This window comes from Symphalangus syndactylus, chromosome 6 (assembly GCF_028878055.3).
Source record: "Symphalangus syndactylus isolate Jambi chromosome 6, NHGRI_mSymSyn1-v2.1_pri, whole genome shotgun sequence".
NCBI lineage: Eukaryota > Metazoa > Chordata > Mammalia > Primates > Hylobatidae > Symphalangus > Symphalangus syndactylus.
In genome coordinates, this window is record NC_072428.2 from 148,513,105 (window position 1) to 148,533,808 (window position 20,704).

Here is a 20,704-nt window from a genome sequence, read left to right on the forward strand (position 1 = left end):
TGGACACTCCGGTCTCCACTGCATGCTGACAGATTTGGGAGAACGTGATCCATCCAAGCCATGAGAAAATCTGCACGACTGAGTCATGGACAGTGGAGCTTCGTGATATCACGTGCTTTTAAATCCAAAAGGACAGACATGATTTAAGGATTTGAAAGTCACACATTTAACATCTGGATTCACAGTCTTAGGTCTTAAACCATGATAGCTCGTGCTTCTGAGGTGCACTGAATTCACGCATGAGGCTACGTAGAGCCCTGAATCTCAAAGGGAGAGCTTGGTCCCAGCAGGTCTCATTATTTTGTATTATATTTTAATAGTTTATTTTCCCTCTTGCTTCTTCAGTTCCAGGTACTGAATAGAAGCTTTACAAAAGATCCCAGTACTGGTAATAGCCCTGGGACGCCCGCTTCACGGGGCCTGCAGGGAGTCCTGGGAAGGGACTGTTTCCACAAGTGGAACAAGTGGGCCCCCCACTGCCCTCGCCGCCTGCCCCTCTCTCCTCATTAAACCTTCAGAGAACACAAAGGAGCTGAGAGCCCCTTTTCTCTGCATCTTCCAAAGAAGACTTTTCAGTATAAAAGGTGCCCTAAATCCTTTGTGATGCCCGCCCACAAGCAGCGTGCGCTGACACAAAGCAACGCCGCCGGCCGCTGCCGCCTGCAGACAAGAGGCCGACTCTTGTCCTCGTCCCGCGTCCCAAGAACGGGAGTGACTCTGTGGACTGGCACGCGGACATGTGTGCGGGGCGGCCCCTGGAGACATGGGCAGCTGCGATGTGAGTGTGTCAGGCAGAGGTTCAGCTTTACATCAGAGCTAAAGACAAAACCTGTGAAGAAACTATTCAAGACATGCAAATGGAAGTGTTTCCCACGCACGCACGGCAGGATGCTCGGTGAGGGGTGGCGGAGCCGTAGGGCAAACATCCTTCCAGAGCCAAATGTGCGTGCCCTTTGACCTTTCCCCTTCAGGAGTGTACAGTGAGGGAATACTCGGGTAAGCAAAGAAACACCTGCAAAAACAACTCACACATTCGCCAGCAGGGAGTCGATCGAACCAACCACGCCCAGGCTGTGGAATGTTAGGTGGCGGTTAAAACTCATGAGATAGGCACCTTCAGATGGGAAAGATGGCCACCACCTGTCTCAGCGGGAGAAAGACAGCTGCAGAAGCTTCACACAATTTAGCCGGATTCCCACCAATAAACAGAAGAAAGGGCAGGAGGCAGACAGGTTTGTACCGACGGAGGAAGGCACTGGGACCCCAGTTCAGCCAGGCACGAGTTTCCCCCAGAGAGGGGAGGAGGCAGGCAGAGGACTTCACTTTCTATGTAATCTTTGCCCACAGAGTTTGATGTTTTATAAGTTTCCTGTATAATTTCCGTCATCTGAAAGCCTGAAAAAATAGCCAATTAAAAAGCTGCCATTGGTGATGAGAAAGAACGAAGCTATTGCCATGGATGGAGGAGGGGCTTCTTCAGAGCAGCCCCCGGCCCTGCACCTTCTGCCTCCGGTCAGGGCTGTCTCCTCAGGCGGCTGAGTATTTCCCACCTCAGGCAAATGGACACTGAGCTCCTGAGTCAGACAAAACAGTGACTCCCTGGAGGGCTGTGTGCCCAGCCCCTTCTTCCCCTTCCCACCTGCTCTGCTCTTAGGAAAGTCACCAAAGGTGGTTGGTCTGGCTCATTCTAGGTTTGACTCCTTAGGAATGTGGCTTTTTCCAGCGTGCTGTATCCCTCCTGACGATGCAGCCATTTGGTGGAACGTGGCGTTCATTAGAAATATATTCTATTTGCTCGTAACATAAACGTGGCTAAGGCTCGGCGCAGAGATTCGCATATGTGTGCACATGCAGGCACACACGCACACATCCACACACGAGTGTGCACCATGTGAATGCACGTGTGCGTGCGCACACACACTCCTGCACTCAGTCCTGCTCTATTAACAGGTTCTTGGGCTCTGCAGAGCTGACAGAGGCCGTGTTGGGTGCAGCAGGACAAGGCTGGGTGTGCAGGCACCTCCTCCACAGGGCACTGCTCACGCGTCACAGCTGCCAGACTGAGGCTCCCCAATGGTGACGCCCTGACAGGGGTCTGTGACTGTCTTCAGGGAGGGGTGGCTGTTTCCAACGTCCTCCCTAGTGCCCTGTGGCTGGCAGGACCCTGCCCACCCTCTCCCTCCCCGTCCAAGCTCTGTTTTCATCTGAACGCAGCAGCCACGGCTAACACGCCAAGCGTGTCCTCCATGCTCCAGAGCCTCAGGTCTGGTCAGAGCAAATTCTTACTCAGCGTGCAGATGTGAAGTCAGGTTTTATTGAAGTATTTACACAGCTCATTGCCGCCATGTGGAGGAGTCTGCGACATTCCACACACAACGACAGTTAAAGACACCTGCTGACCACTGGGTCCTGCGTCCCCTGCTCACCAGGCATCTGTCAGGAAACAGCTGGCAGCTTGCCCCTCTACCAGGAGGAACCAGTCCTTGGCTCCACTGAACAGTGGCACACATGTGGCTGAGGGGAGAGCGTCCCCTGGGCACACCTGATCCAAGCAGGAGGAACGAGTTCTCGGCTCCACTGGACAGTGGCACACACGTGGCTGAGGGGAGAGGGTCCCCTGGGCACACCTGATCCAAGCAGGAGGAACCAGTTCTCGGTTCCGCTGAACAGTGGCACATGTGTGGCTGAGGGGAGAGCGTCCCCTGGGCACACCTGATGACTAATGACAGCCGACACCCAACCACCGACCATCAACAACCAGTGCCTGGTAACCGCCGGACACGACCGCTCATGCCCACTTCCTCAGCGTCCCCTCTGGGTCACAGCTCAGTGTCTGCACCTGGCCACTGACCCAACACCTTCAGTTACCACAAATCTTTGTTTCCTCAAAACCCTGAGAGTGGGTAGGGGATGCTCCCTTTTGTCCTTTTAAAGCTGGGCAAGGCTGGGGGTGGGTCTGTCCAAACCCTACAGGGGAGGAGCAGCCAAGGGGCGGCACTGAACCTGGGGTCTGCAGCGTCTACCTGCCTCCCTCTCGCTCCACACGCTCAGCTGTCCTTTCCTGGGCACCTGGCCTGGGCCGTTTGCTCCCCAACATCAGTCTGTGATGGAGCCTCTGCGGCCCCCGGAAATGGTGGGTGAGGTCTGTAGATCCTCTGACCGCCTCACCTGTCTCCCCAAACCAACCTCGGGTTCATTCTCCCAGAAGTCCAGGGATGAGCTTGTTGCAGCAGAGGGGTGTGGCCGGCGTGGCCCAGGGCGTGCAGGACAGGGTGCGGACCTTTGGGGATTGAGGGGTCTCTGGACACTGCTGCTTTGACGTCCTAACAGCCCCTCTGTCCAGCCTCATTTTACCGGGGACATGGGTTTTGCAAACCAAGGTGACGCTGATAGGATGTGTCAGCTTCCCTGTGGCTGCCTCCCGGCATGGCTGTCCTGACTTTCGGCATCGCGCTCCAGCTGGGGTCTGTGATGCCACCAATGCACATTTTTAAGGGAAAAGCGGAGTCAAATGCGCTCAGAACAACTGAGTCCTGCAGTCGGGGCACCTGGGCCAGGGCTGGGGAGCCTGCTGAGGTCCATCGAGCGCTGTGGGGACCAGGGCTTGGCACACGCATGGAGACTGCGCCCCGATATCCCCACTCTTGTGCAGCCGGCTCAGTAACGTCCCCAGACACCCTCTCCACGTCTGCAAATAACCCTTCACCTGAAGGAACAGCCACTAGGGCTGCTGAGTGCCAGCTCTGGGGAGGAGGGCTTGAAACAGTTTTAAATGTTAAAATAATTCTTATCCTAAGATTATTTTTGTTAAAAGGAGAATAGGTTTCCGGTTCCCACTCAGCTGTATCCCACACCCCACGTAACCCCATCACCAGGGGCCTGCAAGCCTGGCCGCAGCTAGCCTGGGGCTGAGCGTCGGGCTCTGCGGCTCTCACAGGGAGGCAGGTGACCTCCTGAGGCGGAGCCAGAGCTGCTGAGGGTCCCACAGAACACCTGTGTGGAGAGGCCCCCTCCTTCATGACCTTGCTCTCCTGATCTGGTGGTCGCCTCAGCCCGCCTTCCGTGGGGAGGCAGAACAGCCCTGTGCAGTTGGGTGGGCGCCCCAGGAGGGAGGATGCGCTGCCCTCTTGTTGATTTCTCCTGGTCCTAAGGTCAGGCGGGCCCTGACTGGCTTCCCTCTGTCCTGCAGATGAGGGGCTGTCCTTAAGGGACCTGGGAGGCCGCCCTGATGTGGGACGGATGTCACCTGGTGGTCGCCCAGGTTCCTGCTGGGCCACACAACTGCGTTTCCACATGTGCTCCTTGGTTCCCCTATTCTCTTGGGCCTGGCGTGGCGGCTCACACCCTGTAATCCCAGCACTTTGGGAGGCCGAGGCGGGCCCATCACGAGGTCAGGAGATCGAGACCATCCTGGCTAACAAGGTGAAACCCCGTCTCTACTAAAAATACAAAAAATTAGCCGGGCGTGGTGGCGGCGCCTGTAGTCCCAGCTACCCGGGAGGCTGAGGCAGGAGAATGGCGTGAACCCGGGAGGCGGAGCTTGCAGGGAGCAGAGATCGCGCCACTGCACTCCAGCCTGGGCGACAGAGCCAGACTCCGTCTCAAAAAAAAAAAAAGAAAGTGGATCCACTATACAGCTGAAACACATTTTGAACAAGATTATCTAAATGCTGGAGTTTAAATCGAGTCAATGACAACACGACCCCAGTTCCAGGTATGGGGTTTAGTGGACAACCAGCTCGACGGAGTCAGGACCGCGCGGACCTGCCCGACACGGTGCTCGGGCATCTGGAAGGAGGAAGCCGGCGTCTCAGCCCCGCAGAAGCCCCGCACCCTGGGCCTCGCGCCGCGTCCGACAGGCAGGGGTGGGGCTAGAGGACCGAGGTCTCCGTCTGCAGGAAGGACTGGGCGCGGGAGCCGCGGTGGGACTGCAGGGCGCCCTCTGAGCCGTTGCGGGAGATGGAGGAGCCGCAGACCCTGTAATCCCGGCTCGTGGACGGGGTCGGGCACCGGCTTCGCCATTTTCGCTTCAGCTCGCACTGCACCTGGGAGGTGAGGGCAGCGGGAACGCCTGTGAGCCCGGGCGGGCGTGCGGGGGTCGGCGGGTGCTCTGGGAAGCGCGGCCCGCGAGCCTCCAGCTCTCCCTCCCGCCTGCTCCCGTGTGGAGGGTGGGGCTTCATCTGTGTCCCCATCAGATGGACAGAAACAGAAACGGCCTTGGGGGAAGAGAGGCTGCAGGGAGCGGGAACTGGACGGCCACAGGAGGGCGGGGGACGCGGCCAGACTCTAAGGCTGTGCATGGGTGGTTCGGGGGTCGCCACTGCCACGGCAACTGCAGTCCCACAGTCTGGAAAGATTTTTTCTGACAAGATTTTCCTTAGCAGCCGGGGATGTGACGGTGCTGGGCCTCCGTCTCCTTCTCTGTTCCCAGCGGGCAGGGAAATGTTAGCTCTGGGAGGGGGTGGGGATGAGTGAGGGGTGCCCGGGCGGCAGAGGAGGGAGAAGGACAAGTGGCACTATTCGGGCTCAGCTCTGCGGAAGCCGTGCTGGTGAAAGTTGCATGTCAAGCAAAGAAAGCACCAGCGACCGCAGCGTGGGGCCTGAGGGTCAGGGGTCAGGGGATGGGGCCAGGCCGTTGGAGCAGCCCGGAGAGAGCATCCCTGGCTGGCGATGAACGCAGGGCAGAGCTCCGCTCCCGGCTTCCTCCCCAGGGACTCACAGAATGCTGTGCATCTCCACCCCCCAACCCAGGCCCGGCTTTCTGGGACTCACAAGCTATATGGTCAGGAGCGAGACGCTGACCATGGGGAAAAACAGATTCTGTCTAGACCTGGCCGGGAGCTTTCCCGAGAGGGCTCCGAGACGGACGGCAGTCGATGCTACTTGGGGTGGACGGAAGGACGGCGGGGTTTGGAAGCCGGGCCCAGAAGAGTGGGTTTGCCTGTGTCGTTGTGGGTTCTCTGATGGGGACACAGAGAACTGTGGGGGCCTGGGCAGTGAGTTGAGCCCATGGAAGACAGGCGTGTGTGGGGGCCACGGCACCAGACTGGGCAGCATTTCAGGAACCAACTGAGTACCTGCGCTTGGTTCCAAGGCGGCCATGAACTTACCTCACTGTTCAGGAAACAGTAGAGGACGGCCACCACCAGGCCCTGCAATGAGAAGAGATGGTCAGGCAGGACCCGCAACTGGGGGAGGGTGGCTGCCTCTGCACACCTACCTGGAACGACCCGAGGCACAGTTCAAACAGTATCTGGTATTTGGAGGAGATGCTGATGGGAAACACGGCAAACACCATGTAGTGGACGCCAAACAGCGGGATGAGCAGGAGCGTGGACTTGGCCAGCCTCCTGCACAGAAGGAGAGGAGCCAGCTCAGCTGCTGGACCCGCGGACCCTCTGCACGCCTGGGTCCTTCTCAGGACAGGGCAGCTGGCTGTGGGAGGGGCTCCACACCCCCTCTCCACTGCTGGAGTCGCCGCCCAACAAGAAAAACCTCTGCTTCTTTCCGTTTATGTCTGAGGCCCCTGTGCAGATCCAGCACTCAGGGCCCGGGAACATGCATTCCAGAAGTGTCCGTTTCTCCCAAATTCCCTCACAAGGACACACGCTGTGTCCTGGGGTTCATAGCTGGCAGGGGCAAGATTCCCTGTGAGTGACCCAAAACCTACACAGGCCCCGCCTGGGAGCCCAGCCCATCCTGAGGCAGGCACGGGACAAGAAGTCCGGCCTCCACCATGGCCACGCGCATGTTTAAATGATGAGGCCCCGATCCTGCTCCCAGACCTGCAGCTCGTAACAGCTGGGCTCTGTGGGAGCCAGGCCCCTCAGTCAGCGACAGAGGACCCGCCTAATTCCCTCTATGAACGCATCTGAAGTTTGGTGGAAAAGAGGCCTCTCTGCAGCTTAGCTCCTGGCCCCTGTCCAGGGAGGTTTTGCTACTTCTGTGACTAGAGAGTTACACAGAAAGGACCTCGTGTGGCCTCAAGGGTGTCTCGGCCTTTTCTGTTGTCCTGGAAAGGGAACAGATTTTGTTTCCAAATAAAAGCATCCATCTCCAAGTCCAATTTAACAAACACTCCCAAAGAACCAACGCAAAGGTCAGCATAGAAACTAAACAAGATTCACAGGAAATCCAAGTTCAACCTGAAGGGCAACCAAGAATGATCTTATTCGGGGGTCTCTGCCATGCAGGCACCACCGGACTCCGCTGAGCAGGGACAAGGTCATGCTGCCATGCAGGGTCTGACGTGGAATCCCATCCCTCATGTGGGCAGGCAGAGACGGATACTCCCTGGATTTAGGCACCACAAGGCAGAATTAGATTCTCTGGTTTACCAGACTCTTTTGCAATACTCTGGTGCCAGGCAGCAAATATCCGGCAAATATAGACTGCATTGATCCTCCTGACCTTAGTGACATTATTACTTCCATCTTACAGATGGGGAAGCTGAGGCATGGAGTGGCAAAGTGACTTCCCTCAGGGCACTGGCCGGTATCTGCACCCAGCTTTGGGGCTCTTGGCCATGCTCCTGTCTAACCACCCCTCCCCAAATCCATCCCTGTTTTCTAAGGTGGGAGAAAAGGGAAATGCAGGCCAGGCACCCTCCTAGGCCGGGCGGCAGGGTTCCTGCCACGGTGCAGCTCTAAGCACAGCCGCCCTTCCACCCCCAGTCAGAGCCCGAGGCGCCTTCTGGACTGGGCCAACCACTTCCACACCAAGCCAGTGTTTAGTTTATACTTGAATTTTGGTTTTTACCTTTTTTTTTTTTTAAAAAAATAAATTCTTGATATAAATTTATGGAGACTTTGCATTACTTTATAGATTCCCCAGATCATCATGAATTAGCTGGATGACCGGGGGTGACTGGCTGAACATCGGCCCTGTCTTCATCTACTGAAGGGAGATCACAATGCCATCGTCATGTAATCACGCGGGCAGGAAACGCTTTCTGAATTGTTATTAGGTGCAAGGCCTGGTATTAGGGCTGGCAGTAGACACACGGCCATGGACCATGTGGTCTGAGGGGAAGACAGAATTAAATGTAAAATAAAAAATAATGTGTGGCCAAGGAGAAAAAGACAGGCTGTATAACATGCAAGTGGGCGGATGCTTAAACAAGCAAGCTCACTAAAGAGGACTTTCTTCTGGCCTTGAAATAAAAGAAATGCTGCCTGACTTTCACAGTCGCCAAGGCCAGAAGGGCCCCTGCTGAGTCCTCCCAGGTCATCAGGTGCAGAATCACACCCTATCTAGACGGCGGGTGTTTTAAACCACCAAATTTTGGAGTGATTTGTTACTTCACCAGGGAAATGCTGTCCAGGACCTCTCTGAGCTTTGGGCAGGAGCAGAGCCCTGGGGCCCAGCCTCGAGGCGTGACGGTGGTGGAGGCGGAGTTGCCGCACCTCCAGGGCCTTCCTGGCAGCCTGGGGGTTTCCTGTCTCCACACGGCATCCCCACTGGGGACGGCCAGGCTGGGACACACACTCACTTGTACTGAGACTGGTCGTTGCCGCCGACATCTGGGGATGTTAACTTCTGCAGCAAAATTCGTATAATACTAATGAAAAGGACAAAATTGACCTGCACAAAAGAGATAATAAGTTTGTGAAACAGACACGTGGATCCTAATTTGCCCTGAAGTCCACCTGATTTCGACCCCCCCCTCCACTCCCTCAGTCCCTCCCTCCTTCCCTGGGAACTGGCTTGGGGGGTCCACATGCCTGAAGAGGTCCTTTTCCGGTAAGGCTGAGTGATGAGTGGAATAGGGTCATTTCTACTTAATAAAGGATGGCAGCTTGTGTCTGCCCAAGTGTGTGACTCCACAGATAATTCACATTTCAACAGGGGCTACTCACAATGATGGAAATTAAAATCGGTATTCGTATGACCCACCAGGGCACACTGTGGTCGTTTGTATCCCAGCAACTGTCAGAGAGAGACGGGAAATCAGGTTACCACCAACCACTTTCGCAAGACAGGTACAGGAGAATGAGCGCCTGCGCCTGCCAGTGGGGCCATCTGTCCCTCCCAACTTGCCCGCTCCCCTCACCGTGGAAGCAGTTTCTCTGCACTGACAGATCGTAAAGGAATCTGTCCCAGGGAGTGATTGAGTTTTGTTTTATGCTTTCAAAACAATAGTCAGCTTGTGGGGAGGAGGAATGGAGTGTGGCCCCAGAAGCCAGGACAAGGGCAGGAGGGCTGCTGACGCCCTCCACTCTGAGCACGAACGCGTGTCAGCCCCATTCAGCCGACATCAGGAGACAAGAACCTTCCTCCTGAAAATTAGCTTCCCCTCACCTACCGAATGGTTTGCATATGTATGGCAAAGGGTTTAAAATGTCCTTAGAGTGACTGAGGTGGGAGAGCCGCCAGCTCTCCATCTCGTAGCATTTCATTTTGATTTTCAGCGCATGGGGTGTCTCCAGCAGGACGCTGTGACCCCTGGCTTGTAAAATGCCTCAGTGATTCTCCCCAGGGTCCACACCCTGCGCTGGGAGTCTGCAGCCCTCCCATAAAGCAGAATCTCCATCGCAGGCCTGGGTCCATGCTTTCCCTCGGGGGCCGAGGGCAGGAGCCTTCCGGCTGGTGCAGCCCCTGCTGAGTCCTCCCAGGTCATCAGGGGCAGAATTGACTGTAACTAGATGGTGGGTGTTTTAAACTACCAGATTTTGGAGTGATTTGTTACTTAGTGGATAACTGATGCACACTGAGGCCCTTTAAAAGGCAGGATATTTGTGCTGGAACCATGCGTGCTCGTGTCTGGGCTGTGGTCTCCCTCGGGGTGAGCGCTCAGGGTGAGCACAGTGGAGAAGTGCTCTGGGCCACACGAGCCAAGACCAGTGCTTAGCAAGTGCCGGGGGCCCTGCAGCCACCATCACCTGAACTTCCACTTTGCTCCGGTAAACAATGTGCAGGGCACGCGGTTTTCTTCTGTGGACATCGCTGTGCCCACCGCAGGGGCTGCCCCCGTCTCTACCTGGCTTATCCCAATCTCAACTATGCTGCAAAACCTGGCTCACTTCCTGTCTCCTGCACGGGGCTTCCTCCAACACTCCAACCTCACAGGATTTCTCCCCATGAATCGCCCAGATGCTTCCTGCGTGGCTGTCGGTTGGCTGCAAACGCTCCCTGTCCTTCCAACCAGGTAACCTTCTGGCTTCCGAAGGACTTCGTGTTGCCAGATGTTGCCGGGCCTGTTTTCGAGGTTGCAGTCTGGGCATGGACTCACCCGGTGTCTTCTAAGTAGAGCCTGGCCGCAGTCCACGCACCGATGCAGACGGTGGGGAGGCCTGCAGAGAGATGCCTGGTTATGCAGGTGGAGCAGAGTGGTGTCCAGGCACACAGGTGGGTGCCTTCACCAGCAAAACCCTCAAGGACACGCTTTCTCACGGGAATATTAAGTGCAATCTCTCGTATAAAGTCTTTGTAAATATTTACAAGTTATGCTCATGCCTTAGTAAGCAGCGAAGACAATTAAACACATGCTTGAGAGCTGAGAATCTGAGACTTGCCATTCCACATGAGAAGTGTTTACTGGAGGCCACGGAGCTGAACGTGCGGAGGAGATGTGTTCACTGATTTTGCGACCACCCGCGGAGCTATCGGCTACGTTTGCCTCATCCTGTCCATGAGGATGTCCTGAACTTGCACCCCTTTCCAACCCTGGGCAAGGCAAGGCTTCCGCTACCTGTGCCTCTCCTCTCTGATCCCCACCCTCAGTGAAAGGTGAAGTGGGCAGAGGCGGGGAGGAGGAAACCGTTTTGTTACTTGTTAACAGCCCAGTTTTAATGGGGGTAAAAGGGGCCAGGAATGGGAGTATTTTAAACTAGGTTCCTGGTTACCAGAAATATTAACGTGTTGTTCGTAGGAGCCTCCAGTCATCCTAGAAGAGCTCTTCACAATATGACCCTGACATGCATTCTACGGGGGTGACAAAGTGTTTTCTGAGCTGAAAATGTTTGCGTTGTTTGGTCCGATGGGATGGGATGGAGGGTTTGTGGGTGGGAAGGGGCACGCTTACCCCATCCGATCAGGAGGTAGGCCAGGAAGCACCTTCTGGGAGGGAGCATGGCCACCAGGAGGGTGTGGAGGTAGAGCCCCTCCACCAGCAGCCAGAAGAAGTTGGCCATGATGCAGTACTGCAGGAAGACCAGGCTCAGCTTGCAGCCCACCTAGAAACCGCAAACAGAGGAGAGCATGACCTCATCCAGTAACATCAGCTCCCAGCAGGCAGCGCTGCTCCAGGACACAGGGCGCTTGGTATCTGTGCAAGGAAGGAGGTGACACCGGTGCCATTGGGAAGGAAAGTGATTAACACAGCGGCCAGGGTGCTGGCCAGGAATGCCTGCTGGTAGCACCGGGCCCTTTGTGTCCGCAGCTCCAGAGGGAGATCACTGCAGAGGCAACTGTGAACAGCCCTCCCTGAGATGAGCTTACTCACTGTTGCGGACCAGGAGCGCACGCACTGCTGGAGGGTCCTAGACAGGCCGCACAGCTCCCTGGCCCTCCCGTTCTCAGCCCCTCCCCTCGGCTTCTCCACTTCCCCTTCTCTGACCTGCTTCACCATAGGAACCCCCGCAGTGGTCCTGCCGGCCAGCCAGGAAGAACCAGAAGAGCCGGCAGGAGCTCATGTGTGGGGCAAGGTGTGGGTGGCAGGGGCCCTGCAGGTGCCCAGGGCTCTGGCCTCTGTCCCTTTGTGTGAACAGAGCACGAGTGCTCTCACCAGCAGCTCAGGTGAGCAGCACCTGGGAAGAGAAAACAGTGGACCCGCACCAGTCCCCAGACTTTTCTTTTAAATTTTTGACAACTACGTAAGTTCCTCAATTGTAAAAAACTGGTTTTAATATTGGGTAACTTAATTAAACATGAGAAAATAAAGGGGAAAACAAGAGTAATCTAGCAAATAAAATATTTTGAGGAGATTTTAAGAGGATTTTCATTGGGAAAGAATTACATATTATATAAAATAAATCTATTTTAATCTCTCAGACCTTCATCTAACTAAATGTACCAGGCATTTCAGCTTCATGAGCAACCATGAAACTGCTACTTTTAATCACTAAGCTTATATAAAGTGTGCTGAAAAAGAATAGTATTTTCATTTCCATTATTTCTATATTTATGTTCATATATATCTATAGACATATGTAGGTGGATGTACATATGTATGGCAGATATATGTATATCTGATACATAGATCAGATGGATACACCTATATATATTTGTGGGTGGATATACTTACATATATATATATATGGGTGGATATATTATGTACATATAGCAGATGGCTATCCCTATACATATATATGGGTGAATATACTTTTTTATATATGGGTGGGTATTCTTATATGTATGGGTGGATACAGTTATATATGGGTGGATATACTTTCATATGGTGGCCTTTCAATTTGGCCTCCAGGGTCCTGAGAGCCAGTGAGCCCTGCAGGCTGCCCCGACCTCCCCAGTACTCTGGGTCTGCCGCCTTCCTCTGCTTTTCCTTTTTCCCAAGCATAGCAGGGTGGGTGCTTTGTTGTCTGAGGCACGGCACAGGTGGGAGTTACCCTTATGGTCCATCTTTGCCACCAGAGCGAGGCGAGCGTCTGCACGCAGATCTCGTGTGTCAACACCTGCTGAATGGACACTGAGATCCCACCGAGTTCTGCCCCTGGCATCAGGACAGAGCCTCTTATGTGGAAAGACACACACGATAACACAGCCATGAGCACAGGAGAGTCACAGTAAGTCAATTTGTGACTTATTGCCACTCATTTGAATGGTAAAGTGAAATAAATCAGGTTTTAAAATCTCCGGGAGGTGGGATTCTGGGAGTTGGTGACCCATCAGGATGCAATGTGCCTTCTTTTGTCTCTCGGTAAAAGACCGCATTTTAAACACAAGGAGTAAATTGCAGATGAACCAAGACACAAATGAACAAACTCAGAATAGAAACCTCCTAACCAAGACGGGAAATCTGAAATGAAAACAAGAAGTGCTAAAAGGATAGACAGCAATTTTGGTTATATAAACTTTAAAAGCTTTTAGATGGCAAAACTACCATAAAAATACAATTGACAAATGATGAATTTGGAAACATATTTACAATAGAAATGACAAATGTTTAATTTTTATGACACCAATATTACAGATGAATGCGGTGTTTTAGAGGGCTGGAACAGCTTGTGGAAAGACGCCAGTTCTCAGCAGGTGCCCTGCCCTGGAGTGTGCATGAGAGCCACAGAGGCAGTGCCAACGCCCACCAGACAGGCAAAACAGTAAAACCAGTCAGGTCTTTGGGCTCCGGTATGATTCTACGTGCAGCTGTCAGCTGTCTCAGCCTTTTGGAAGACGATCTAGCAAAACAGATTTACTACAATTTAAAAATACACATGCAGCCGGGCGCGGTGGCTCATGTCTGTAATCCTAGCACTTTGGGAGGCCAAGGCGGGGAGGATCACTTGAGGTCAGGAGTTCAAGACCAGCCTGGCCAACATAGTGAAACCCCGTCTCTACTAAAGATACAGAAAAAAAAAAAAAAAGAAAAAAACAATTAGCTGGGTGTGGTGGCGCCTGCCTGTGATCCCAGCTACTCAGAAGGCTGAGACATGAGAATCGCCTGAACCTGGGAGGTGGAGGTTGCAGTGAGCCAAGATCCTGCCACTGCACTCCAGCCTGGAAAACAGAGTGAGTCTGTGTCAAAAACAAAACAAACAAAACAAAACAAAAAGTAAAAATATGCATGCCCTTTGCAATGGGCTGGAGGCTTCTTTATGCTGCCAGAATTCATGTGTTGAAGCCCCACCCGTTGTGGGGGGGTGTTAGTGGGTGGGGCCTTGCCACAGGTGTAGAGCCTTACGACGGGATTAGTACCCTGTAAAGGGACCCCAGCAACATCCCTCGCCCCTTCCACCACGTGAGGACACAGAGAAGTCAGACCCGAATCCGGTGGTGCCTCGGTCTCAGGCCTCCAGAACTGAGAAGTAAATATCTGCGGCAGGAGCACACGTGGATGGAGTGAGGCGAGTTCCACCCGACAGAAATAAGAACACCAGTCCATAAAGACACATGTCTGGTGATGCCTACAGTGGCAAAAGAAAAAAATAAAGTGCAGAGCAGGCCCCGTACCAGGAGGATGCCATGCCACACGAGGGGCCGTGTGCCGCCTGAAAGCAGGCGCCGACCTGGTGGGGCCCTGGGACATCCTGCTGAAGGAGCAAAGAGGATGCAGAAAGAGCGTGCTGAAGATGATTCTATTTTCTTCTTAAATGGTAACAAAAACATCTCTGCATTTTTTCCCATGTGCCCATTCACCAAACAAACACACTGAGGAAGGGAGGTCTGGGGAATGACAAGGCCTCTCCTGACTTCATTTTCTACAGTGTGACCTTCCAACCTCATTACACAGGCTCCAGACACCGAAGGAGGGGCCCAGCGGGCCACAGGGGGTCCTCCAGGGCCAGCTGCCACCCACAGGGTTGATGTGGGGACCCCCGGCCAGGATACCCACCAAGGCCCAGTGCCCAGTCAGCGGCTCGTCCCTCTTCAGCCCTGTGGCCTTGTCGGGGAGCCTGTGTGTGAGCGTGTGAGTACGCGCACACGTGCAAGTGAGGCAGGCAGGACTCAGCTTAGTAAGCCTGGGGGTGTGCTTCTGGGAGTCCCACAGACCCCGCAGGGAACCTGCTGTGGCCGACGGTGAGAATAAAGGGCAGGTTTGCTCCATGTCCCGGGACAGCCCAGGGCCCCAGAGGAAACTGTGTCTCTGTCTAGGCCGCGTGGATAGACCTAGAAGAGAGCTGTTCATGTTCCTGGCTGATCCTAATGTCGTGAGAAAAAGACCCTGCACCTATTTTTGGGGGGCTGCCCCAGGTACTCTGCTTGGGAGAATAATTTTGGTTTGGTGAAGTCAGCTGGGAACAAAAAATATACAAAAAAATAAAACTGGAAGGAAAGATATTTTTCCTGTTCCTTATACTGAGGTCTGACTATTTCTGGCTGGCTTGTTTATTCAAAGCCTGAGCGTTCTTTAGAGGACAGCGAGAGGGAAGACCCAGCTTGGCTCCTCTCTGGCCTCAGGCATCTCCCCTCCCTCCTGTCCTCTGTCCCCTCCCTCCTCCATCTGTCACATGCTTTTCCCTTTGCCTCTGCTTTCCCGTTGCTGGTACTAGAGTCACGGGGCATCTGGCACAAGGGGCAAAGCCAACTCCCTCTGTCCTCACAGAGCTCGACTTGGGGAACAGGCTCCATGCTGCTGGGCGTCGTGGGGCCCCACATGTACCTGGGCTTTGGATCCTGAGACTCTGGGTCAGTTGCTGGGTTCCCCTCAGCCCAGTTTCCTCATCTGTGAAATGGGGCAACTGCTCTTTTAGAGGCGAATGAGTGTTCACCCACAGTGTCCACAGAAAGAGCCCGGCATTTAGAGGATGCTCTGTGTGGTGTGTGGGAGGCCAGGCCCTCCTAGTGGGGCAGCCATGCTGGCTCAGATCCACTCTGCCTCAGAGGTTCTGGGCACTCCTCTCAGGTTGAAGCAATAGGGGAGAGTAGAGAGCTGCTGCTCTAGGCCAGCACCCAGTCCCGAGAGCCACCACTTTCTATGTCACAGGTCCTCCAGGGTCCACTGAGGGTCTGTCGTGGGTCCTGAGGGTCTGTTGAGGGTCCTCACAGTCTGTTGAGGGTCTGTTGCAGGTCACTGCTTTCTATGTCACAGGTCCCGAGGGTCTGTCATGGGTCACTGCTTTCTACATCACAGGTCCGTTGAGGGTCCGTCAGGGTCCTGAGGGTCTGTAACGGGTCCTGAGGGTCTGTCATGGCTCACTGCTTTCGATGTCATGGGTCCGTTGAGGGTCTGTCATGGGTCTGAGTGGTCCTCTGAGTGTCTGTCAAGTGTCTGTCGAGGGTGACTACTTTCTACATCACAGATCCGTTGAGGGTCCGTCAGGGTCCTGAGGGTCCGTCATAGGTCCTGAGGGTCTGTCATGGTTCACTGCTTTCTACATCACAGGCCTGTTGAGGATCCGTCATGGGTCCTGAGAGTCAGTCATGGGTCCTGAGGGTCTGTAATGGGTCCTGAGGGTCTGTCATGGGTCACTGCTTTCTACATCACAGGCCCGTCGAGGATCTGTCATGGGTCCTGAGGGTCTGTCATGGGTCACTGCTTTCGATGTCATGGGTCCGTTGAGGGTCTGTCATGGGCCCGAGTGGTCCTCTGAGTGTCTGTCAAGTGTCTGTCGAGGGTGACTGCTTTCTTCATGAAGAGCTAAGGGCAGGGGGATCTGCAGAGTGAAGCCTGAAACTATCTCAGTGAGAGAGAATCTGACACCATCCTCACACTTCTTATGGGCGTTGACCACTGTTACACATGTGGGGAGACCCTATTCCCAGGACAGGAACTCCAGGGGCGCAACTCCACCTGGGACAGGGGCTTGCCAGGTGAAGAATCTTGTTTTTAATTTTGTTATCACAGCAAATCTGATTCACAGGCATCACGTGCCAGCTTATCCCCAGAGGCACATTTCCTGCATGAAGACGACGATGGGCTATGAAAAAGCTGACGTCTGTGTGGTTATAAACGGCTTTACTATCTTAAAACTAAGTTAATTCGAATCTGTTTAGACTGAACAACTGTGCCAGCAGATGGACCTATCTGCGTGGAATACAGGAGGAGAGTCTGGAGCTCCTGGCTCCTTCAGAAGAACCTAGGTAGCGAGGGTCTCGGGTCGAGAGTGAGGTACCAGGGGCATGAATCCTTCACAAAGATGCTGAGCATGTGGAGTGCTCTGGGCCAGCAGGGATGTGCTTGGTAGAACGGCCTGCATGTAGGAGGTGCTCAGCAGCACTTGCTATGTTAAACTGACTTGATTGGGTGCTATATAACCACCAATAACTACCACAAATACAGCTGAGGGAGAAGGGTGTGGGTGGAGTGAAACATCCTGTACTGCATTTGTAGGAACTAATAATTAAGATTATCCTCAAATCAAAGAGTTGGACGCAAGATATTCACAGACATGCAACTGGTTTCACAATCAGGCTTTGCATGGAATTTACCCATGGCACAGATCAAGTTCTTCCAGCAATCTGGAAGGAAGCCTTTACTGCTCAGAATCTAGGAGATTCAGATAGAAAGCAACAGAGTTGTGTGTGTTCACCTGTGCCACAATTTCTCAACCCAGATGTGTGTGAGGAAGGGTGTGCCTTTCCTCAGTCTAGCTCCATGGGGGTCAGGGCTCAGGGCCCTTTCACGTCGCAGCCCTGATGGTGCCTGGGGCCCCCACCCTCCCTGCCTCAGTACCAGCCCCACGTCTCAGCTGCAAACTGGGCCTACTCTGGCCCCACCCACTCTGCCAGGCTCTCTGTTTCTCGGCCATGACCCTGTGCCCTGACAGGGACCCTGCACCAGCACAGAGATGTCCTCATCGTGAGAAGGGTCAAGACAGAGGGACAAGACAAAGGGACAAGACAGTGGGACCCTGTGGTGGGGACAGACTTACCCAGGAGGACGGCTGGTCGGGGCAGTGCAACGTGCCCGAGCTGGAGTAGAGAACATCGTCCTTGACCAGCACTGAGATGGCTCTCAGGATGAAGGACAGGAACAGGTTCAGGTGGATGTAATTCCTGGTGCAGTGCAGCTTCCTGAGGTGGGGGAGTGGGAGAGAGAGGAATTGGAGGGGGAAGGGGAGGGAGGGAGAGAGAACCAGATAGAGATGAGAAACTCACACTATGATCAGAGAAGCACAGAAAAATAAAAGAGTTGAGGGCATGAAGCAGATTTCACCATGAATGGCAACTGCAATTTGCTGTGGCAGAGAAAAAGGAAAAAGCTCTGTTAAGAATTTTTTTGAGATAATAAAGTGGATGAGATGAAGAAATGTTTTTAGCAAATACATATTAAATTTGATAAGAAGTTTCCTATCAACAATTAAAAAACTGTTAAAATCCCAACAAAGGAGGTCAGTGAAAATGGTGGTGTAGGGACCATTCAAGAAACAACAACAACAACAACAACCACAACAACAACAACAACAACGATATTCAAAGGCTTATGGCAACCAAGTGAACACTTAGCCAGGGGAAAGGCCCTGAACAGGCAGAGAACATGCTGTATTTAGCTCACCTTTTGTCCACCCCACCCCAACATGGTGGTTATTTTGAAGACAGAAGCCCATGTTCCTATTGTGGGTACTTGGTCCTGGAGGAATTTCATAAACCCAAGGAATTGTGTTTGTTTTGACCTTTCTGTGGGTTCTGGGCAAAAGACTCAGATTCCTCAGGCTGAGAAGTGGTTTTGCAGACATGCTGGAAGCTGAATGAATAAGCTCCTGCCATCTCAGGAAACACTTGGCAGTGGAGGCAAACATCAGGTCCTCTGATTGCCTGAGAGGAAAAGCTGGTGAGTGAGAATCTTGGAGAATAAGGGCTTCAGGAAGCTCTCACATGAAGTGGGGAACCTAGAAATCCAGGTGCACGTTCAGGGCAGAAAGGACCAAAGAATCCCACAAGCTGTTATCTCAGGCTGCTCTTTGGGCTCAGCACAAGCAGGCAGTGAGAGCTAAGGCAGAGCTGCAGACAGTATGGTTAAGCATTGAAGGAGTGCTCCCAACACAGAGCCAGCCTACAAAGGCCTTTAGAGGGCACTTTTTCTTTTCTTTCAGTTTTTTATTTCTTTGACTCCAGGTGTTTGTGGAAATCTCTATCAAATAACTAGCTGTTGACTGAGCTAAAAGTATAGAGTCTTCAGAGACCAATAAAGACCAAGAGTCTTTATAAAAATAGTTTAGAAAATCCCTAAATAAACAACTACAACCTGCAGCAAGAAACAACAAATCCTAGAGAGGGGAGACTGTGATTCCAGAGTCATCACATCAGAATATTCAAAATGCTCAGCTTCAACAAAAAATATAAAGCAAAAACTAATAATAATATGAAAATATGGCCCATTTATAGGAAAAAGAAAATGAATCAACAAAAATTATCCTTGAGGCATCACATGAAATAGATTTACCTTAAGTTTCTGACTTAAAGTCATAGGCAACAACTTTAAATAAAGTGTCTTAAATATGCTTAAAGAGTGCAAAAAAAAAACCTAAAACAAAAAACCATAGACAAATAAAGGAAACCAGGAGAACAATGTCTCAACACATAGACAATATTGATAAAAGAGACAGAAATTACAAAAAGTAACCGTGTGGAAATTTTGGAGCTGAAATGCACAATTGAACTAAAAGATTAACTGGGGTAGGTCAAAGCAGTTTTTTTTTTTTTTTTTTTTTTTTTTTGAGACGAAGTCTCGTTCTGTCACCCAGGCTGGAGTGCAATGGTGCAATCTTGGCTCACTGCAACTTCTGCCTCCCTGATTCAAGTGATTCTCCTGCCTCAGCCTTCTGAGTAGCTGGGATTACAGGCACCTGCCACCACACCCAGCTAATTTTTGTACTTTTAGTAGAGATGGGGTGGGGTTTCGCAATGTTGGCTAGGCTGGTCTCAAACTTCTGATTGTATGTGATCCGCCTGCCTTGGCCTCCCAAAGTGCTGGGATTACAGGTGTGAGCCACTGCACCTGGCCTAGGTTTGAGCAGGCAAAAGAAATCATCTGTGAACTTGCAGAGAGGTCAAATGAAATTATCCAGTCTGGGGAGCAGAAAGAAAACAAAGAATGAAGGAAAATGAAGAGAGCCCAAGAGCCTAAGAGACCTGTGGAATTCTGTCAAGTGCACCAGCACACGCATGGGGGAGTGCCAAAATGATGATCCCGAAGTCATGCGGAATTATGAGGGATCCTGAACAGCCAAAACAATCTTAAAAAGAACAAAGCTGAAGAACTCACCATCACAACTTCAAACTTACTAGAGACCACCAAATAGTGTGGCACTGCATATAGATCAACTGTATAGAACTGAGAGTCCAGAAATAAACCCACACATCTAAGGCCATTTGATTTTTGACAAGGGTGCCAAGGACATTCAATAGGGAAAGAATAGTCTTCTTAACGAATGGTGCTGTGACAACTAGATGTCCATATGTAAAAGAATACAGCTGGACCCCTACCTCACAGCATATTAAAAATTACTCAGAATGAATCAATGACCTAAACATAATAGCTAAAACCATAAAACTCCTCTGAAAAAACATAGGAGCAAATATTCATGACCTTTGGATTTCCTATGTACTTGTGGTGTCAGCCACAAGTCTATTAGGCTGTTGGATTTCGTATGTTCTTATGTATGATACCAAAAGCACAGCAAGAAAACAACAGATAAAGTGGACTTCATCAACATTAAAAACGTTTATGTATTAAAGGACATTACTAAGAGAGTTCAAAGAAAACCTACAGAATGGGAGAAGATGTCTGCAAATTATATATCTGATAAGGACTAGTATCTAAAATATATAAAGAACTCTTACAACTCCACAACAAAAACCCAATTAGAAAATGGGCAAAAACTCAACTATCTATTTCTCCAAAGAAGATATACAAATGGTCAATAAGCACATAAAACCATAATGTGACATCATTGCATACCACTAGGATGGCAATAGTAATAATAATAATAAATTAAGAAAACAAACTAAAAAGTATTGGATGGGTGTGAAGAAACTGGAACCCTCATATATTGCTAGTGGAAATGTAAAATGGTACAGTCGTTGTGGAAAGCAGTTTGGTGGTTTCTCAACACAGAATTACAATATGTCCCAGAATTTCACTTGTAGG

The 20,704-nt window shown here is 52.0% G+C and overlaps 1 protein-coding gene across 3 annotated transcripts in view; it reads right to left on the bottom strand.

Annotated features, from left to right (window-relative positions):
* Positions 1-4,622: 4,622 nt before the first annotated feature.
* VIPR2 (vasoactive intestinal peptide receptor 2) overlaps positions 4,623-20,704 on the bottom strand; it is a 115,132-nt gene continuing 99,050 nt past the window's right edge. For 2 of the 3 annotated variants that reach the window (XM_055269715.2, XM_055269716.2), the window contains 8 exons: positions 17,487-17,628; positions 11,024-11,174; positions 10,232-10,292; positions 8,859-8,928; positions 8,492-8,583; positions 6,221-6,350; positions 6,111-6,152; positions 4,623-5,045 (listed from right to left, as the gene is read on the bottom strand). In XM_055269715.2, coding sequence (XP_055125690.1) covers positions 4,872-5,045; positions 6,111-6,152; positions 6,221-6,350; positions 8,492-8,583; positions 8,859-8,928; positions 10,232-10,292; positions 11,024-11,174; positions 17,487-17,628 — 862 coding nt within the window. In that variant the 3' untranslated portion in view covers positions 4,623-4,871. The remainder of the gene's footprint in view (positions 5,046-6,110; positions 6,153-6,220; positions 6,351-8,491; positions 8,584-8,858; positions 8,929-10,231; positions 10,293-11,023; positions 11,175-17,486; positions 17,629-20,704) is intronic. The other variant, XM_055269717.2, reaches the window with a different exon arrangement.